Consider the following 4,823-nt stretch of genomic DNA (forward strand, 5'->3'; position numbering starts at 1 on the left):
GGGCGGTGCCGGTGCTCGGGGCGATGCTCGGGGCGGTACCGGTGCCTGAGGCGGTACCGGTGCCCAGGGCGATGCTCGGGGCGGTACCGGTGCCCGGGGCGGTACCGGTGCCTGGGTCGGTGCCGGTGCCCGGGTCGGTGCCGGTGCCCGGGGCGGTACCGGTGCCCGGGGCGGGGCCGATGTTCGGGGCGGTACCGGTGCCTGGGGCGATGCTCGGGGCGGTACCGGTGCCCAGGGCGATGCCCGGGGCGGTACCGGTGCTCGGGGCGGTACCGGTGCCCGGGGCGGGGCCGGTGCCCGGGGCAGCGGCGGGGGCGGCGGCGGCGCCCATGGCTCCGGGCCCGGCGCTGCTGCTGGTCGCCGGCTCCTTCGCCGCTTTCCGCCTGCTGAACCGGGCGCTGGAGCGGCTCGTGCCGCCGCCGCCCTCGGCGCGGCGCAACCGCTGGAAGTGGCGCAACATCTGGACGTCGCTGGCGCACAGCGTGCTCAGCGGCGGCGGCGCCCTGGCCGGGTGAGCGGCGCCGGGGACGCGGCGGCTCCCCGGGGCACCGGGAGGCACCGGGAAGGAGCGGGGACGGACCCGCAGCTGCGGGTGCTGCGACATCCAAGGGAGCAGGAGGGCTCTGGGCGCCCCCGGGCGCTGATGGGGGATGAAGGGACACGGAGGTACCGGAGGGATCCGGGAGGTGCCGGGTTGGTGGGAGATCGGGGTCTGAGGGATAGTGGGGGACAGGGAGGCCCTGGAGGGATCAGAGGCATCAGGAGGCACCGAGGGAACTGGGGGGGACGCGGGTGACCAGGACACTGCCCGGTGCTCACGATGCTTCTCCCCCAGGTTCTGCCTGTACCCGGAGCTGCCGGAGGACGTGGCCGCCACGCACCCCCCCGGGGCGCACAGCCTGGTGGCCGTGTCCGTAGGTGAGAGGAGCGGGCTCTGCGTCCAGCACTTCCCTAGGGACTGTCGGTGCCCAGGACCGGCCCCCTGCGCCACATCCCCAGCGGCGACGTCTCGGGCGCCCCAGACAATCACCCTATTCTCGGCAAGGACAGTGGCTCCTTTCTGCCCCACGGCACCCATGGCCAGGAGGTACCGGGCACCGGCCTGCCCGCACGCTCCTCCAGGAGCAGCCCAGGGGTGTCCCGGCAGGGTCTCTGGCATTGGATCCACACAGGTCCTTCCCCCAGAGCAGGCAGCTCGGACATCCCGCGGATCCCTGTGCCCAGCCCAACCCGCTGGCATGGGGTTCCAAGTCTTCTGGCTGGAGAAGCTTGTTCCCCCGTTGGCCCCTTGCAGGGCTGTTGGCAGCCCCATGGGCAGCACTAATCGGCCTCCCGGCATCGCTGCGGCTCAGCGGGGAGGGCCGGGTGTCTCAGGTGCCTTCGCAGGGTGAGGGTCCCCATGCTGGGCACCCTCCCGTCTCCCTCCACCGGGAGCAGCACCCCAGGGAGCGGCGCATCCTGCGGCACGATTGCGGAGGGTGCGAAACGCGCAGCCGTCCCCTCCTCCTGGTCAGCGTTTGTGGTGCCGCTTGTGAGCCCTGGCCCTGTCTGCACAGTGGAGTCACAGCTGCTGCTGTCCCCAAGGGTCCTGCACCGCAGAGGCTCCCAGGCTGAGTCCCAGCTCACGGTTCTCTCTTCCCAGGTTACTTCCTTGAGGACTTTGTGGACATGCTGTGCAATCAGAAACTGCGGCAGTCCTGGGAGCTGCTTTTCCATCACTCCGTGGTGAGTCCAGCGGGTGCTCTGGGGGAACAGCGGCTCTGAGGACTGCCCCTCATCACGGGGCTGGTCGGTGCGGTGGGCACAGACCCCCGGCACTTGCCCCACCAGGCCGGGGCTGCCAGGAGGCCCCGGGTTCGGCAGGACTGAGGGTTTCCTGCATTGCAGTGCGGACACCGCAGCGCCGGGCAGGCAGGGACAGGGGAGCGGGCAGAGCCGGAGACCCTTGAGCAGCACCGAGGCAGTGACTTAGCCAGCAGGGAATGGGAAATCTCATTACAGAGCCCGTGCGGAGAGCAGCGTTGCTGGTGGGAACTGGAGGAAGGTCTGAGTATGCAGCAAAGCAGCCCTGGGGCTTGCTAGGGCACCAGAACCTCTTCATCCCCTCCGTTTGGCTGCCCTGGGTCAGTCACAGAGCCAGCGGCAGCCCCGTGCTCTGCATCTCCCCTCTTCATAGCAGGAAAAACCTGCTGGACCACAAGCAGCAGCATTTCCCAGGCCAAAAGAGCAGGGTCAGGTCTAGCTGTTCCCATCTCCTTTTCCAGCATGGAGTTTGTAGAAGCATCTCCATCTCCTCCTTCCGTTTGCCCCTTCCTCCCACCAGGGAAAAAAAAAAAAAAAGGGTGACTTGATCTCATGCTGGAGACAGAGATGGAAGCGGGGGGATGAGAAGTGGTTTGACACTGGCGTGACAACAGTTTGCACCTCTGCTCCATGCTGTGCTCAAGCACAGAGGGCTCCAGGTTGGGGTGCGTGAGAACTGCTGTTCCTGCAGCCCCTACCCTATCTGGAGGGACATCCCGGATCAGCCTCTCCTCTCTTCTCTTTCTCAGGTCATCGTCTGCTTCGGTATCGCGGTGCTGCTCCACCAGTACGTGGGGTTTGCCCTCGTGGCCCTGCTGGTGGAGATTAACTCCATCTTCCTCCACCTGCGGCAGATTCTGCTCATGGCCAACCTAGAGCACACCGCCTGCTACCGCCTCAACAGCATCGCCAACCTGGGCACCTACGTGGTGTTCCGCATCGCCACGCTGGCCTGGATGACGCGGTGGCTCTTCCTCAACCGGGAGAACGTGCCGCCGGCAACGTACGCCGTGAGCGCGGTGGGCATGGCCATCATGACGCCCATGAACATCGTCCTGCTCTACCGCCTGCTGCGCAGCGACTTCTTCAAGTCCATGCGGGAGGTGCGGCAGGACAAGGAGGAATAGCCCCTCTCCTGCAGGCTCCAGGGGATGAGCAGCCCCGAGGAGAAAGACAGGGAGGAAGAGGAGCAGCAGAGAGCGAGCAGGGGTATCTCAGGACCCTGCTTGGAGGGTCCGCACTAACCAGAGTACCCGGGCGGCTCCAGCGGCTGCGGTTCCGGAGCCTGCGCTGCAGAGAAGTCGCTCCTGGACCCGGGTTTGGGCCCTGCTTCCCTGCACCTTTGGATGAGGTGGTCGGGTGCTCAAGGAAGCCCCAACAGGTCTCGCAGCTCCGTAAGGCCACCGCCGAGATGAAAAGGGAGCAGGGAAGAGTGCTGCTACACATGGATCTGCAGGGTCCCGCAGGCCCTGTCCCAGCAGGCGGGAGAGGCTCCAAGGCCTCAGGCTTGAGGCCAGATCTGGAAAAAGCCAAATCCCGCATGTGGGAGTCCTGCTCTGGAGATGGTCCCAGCTGGGTGATGGAGGGAGAGGCTGATGCCAGCGTGCGGCCAGTCCGGCTCGGGTGACAGGGCGCCGGGTGCCGTGTCCCTGTGCTTGGGGACCAGCTGCCAGATCCTCCTGGCACCTACACGTGTTTCCAGTGTCACCTCATCCCCAGGTGTAACCAGTCCCCCTGCACGGGCATGGGAAAAGGGGCCGGATGGGATGACGCAGTGGTCGCCTCCCACAGTGGGTGGCAGGCGGGTCAGATTTGGGCATTTTTGAGGAATGAAAAGCCCTGCACCAGAGCCCACAACACCCTGGCGGGGCAGCCAGCACTCGCACTAACACGAGCTTTTAATAAACGGTTGCAACGAAACAGCTTGAAGGGAAGGGACTCTGAGAGGGAAAGGGGCTCTGCACCCCAGGCTGCTCCACAGAGGCCAGAACCACAGAATTGTTACGGTTGGAGAAGACCTTCAAAATCATTGTCCAACCATCAGCTTGGCGCAGTTGAGTTCGAGTTGAAATGCACCCTATATCCCACAATTTACCTCTGCTAGGGGCTTCTCCCTGCTCCTGCCTATGGAGTACGAGGAAGGCCCGGGTAGGAGTGTAAGGGGAGCAGCACCGGCCGCAGCTCTGTGCCCCGTGCCATGTGTGGGCACCGGGAGATGCCTCGAGGCCAAAGCTGCTCATGCTGCTGTTTGCGGCAGCGCAGCTGCAGGAGCAGCATTGGGGTTCGTGCCCCACAGCGGTTTTTGGGCACCCGTGTGTCTCACACAGCTCCCAGCCAGGGCGGAGCGGGCAGCCCGCGCTGCCTTTGGGATTCGGCCCGTTTCCACATGGATTTTCCGCCCCCCGCAGCAAGGCTGGCTCCGTGCTCCCGCTTCTGCCCATGCCGGGGACGCTGCTCGAGGCCCACACTGTGCTGCCATGTCCCTGCCGCCGTGGGCCAGCGTGGCACCCGTGTGCCAGGACGGCCAGACCCCGCTTGCCTGGGTCTCTCACCCCACAGCACCCCATAGCACCCTATAGAAGCCCCTCCTTAGCCCATGAGGTCCTATGGGGGGGCAGAGGCACCCTATGGAGGGTCCCTCTCAGCCCACAGCTCCTATGGGGGAGGCCCTTGCTCCCCAGCACCCTATGGAAGGTCCCTCTCACCCCCCGCACCCCACGGGAGGTCCCCCCTGCCCCACAGCCCCGCACGGAGTGACCCCACGGGGCGCATTCGCCCCCCCCCCGCCCCCAAATCACCCCACGGGGGAATCCCTGTCATCTAGGGAGACCCCCTTGCGCCTCCCTCGGCCCCCAGGACCCCACGGAGGGTCCCCCTTGCCCCACAGCGCAACAGGGAGGGTCCCCGAAACCCCCATGGGGACCACGGGGACCTTCACGCCCCACGGAGCGCCCCACGCCCCCCCGGCAAGGGGAGGCCGGTGACGTAGTTGGATGGACTGGGCCTTGTCCAATCAGAGC

At 66.3% G+C, this 4,823-nt stretch overlaps 1 protein-coding gene across 1 annotated transcript; it reads left to right on the forward strand.

Annotated features, from left to right (window-relative positions):
• The first annotated feature begins 323 nt into the window (after positions 1-323).
• LOC148590532 (TLC domain-containing protein 2-like) lies at positions 324-3,047 on the forward strand. The gene is made up of 4 exons (XM_088538951.1): positions 324-511; positions 836-918; positions 1,643-1,725; positions 2,553-3,047. The coding sequence occupies exons 1-4, from the start codon at positions 330-332 to the stop codon at positions 2,928-2,930; spliced, it is 726 nt and encodes a 241-aa protein (XP_088395077.1). The 5' UTR covers positions 324-329; the 3' UTR covers positions 2,931-3,047.
• Positions 3,048-4,823: the final 1,776 nt, after the last annotated feature.

The sequence above is a fragment of the Tinamus guttatus genome, unplaced genomic scaffold (genome assembly GCF_059628265.1).
Source record: "Tinamus guttatus ecotype Peru unplaced genomic scaffold, ASM5962826v1 Tinamus_guttatus_pri_ptg001277l, whole genome shotgun sequence".
Taxonomy (NCBI): Eukaryota; Metazoa; Chordata; class Aves; order Tinamiformes; family Tinamidae; genus Tinamus; species Tinamus guttatus.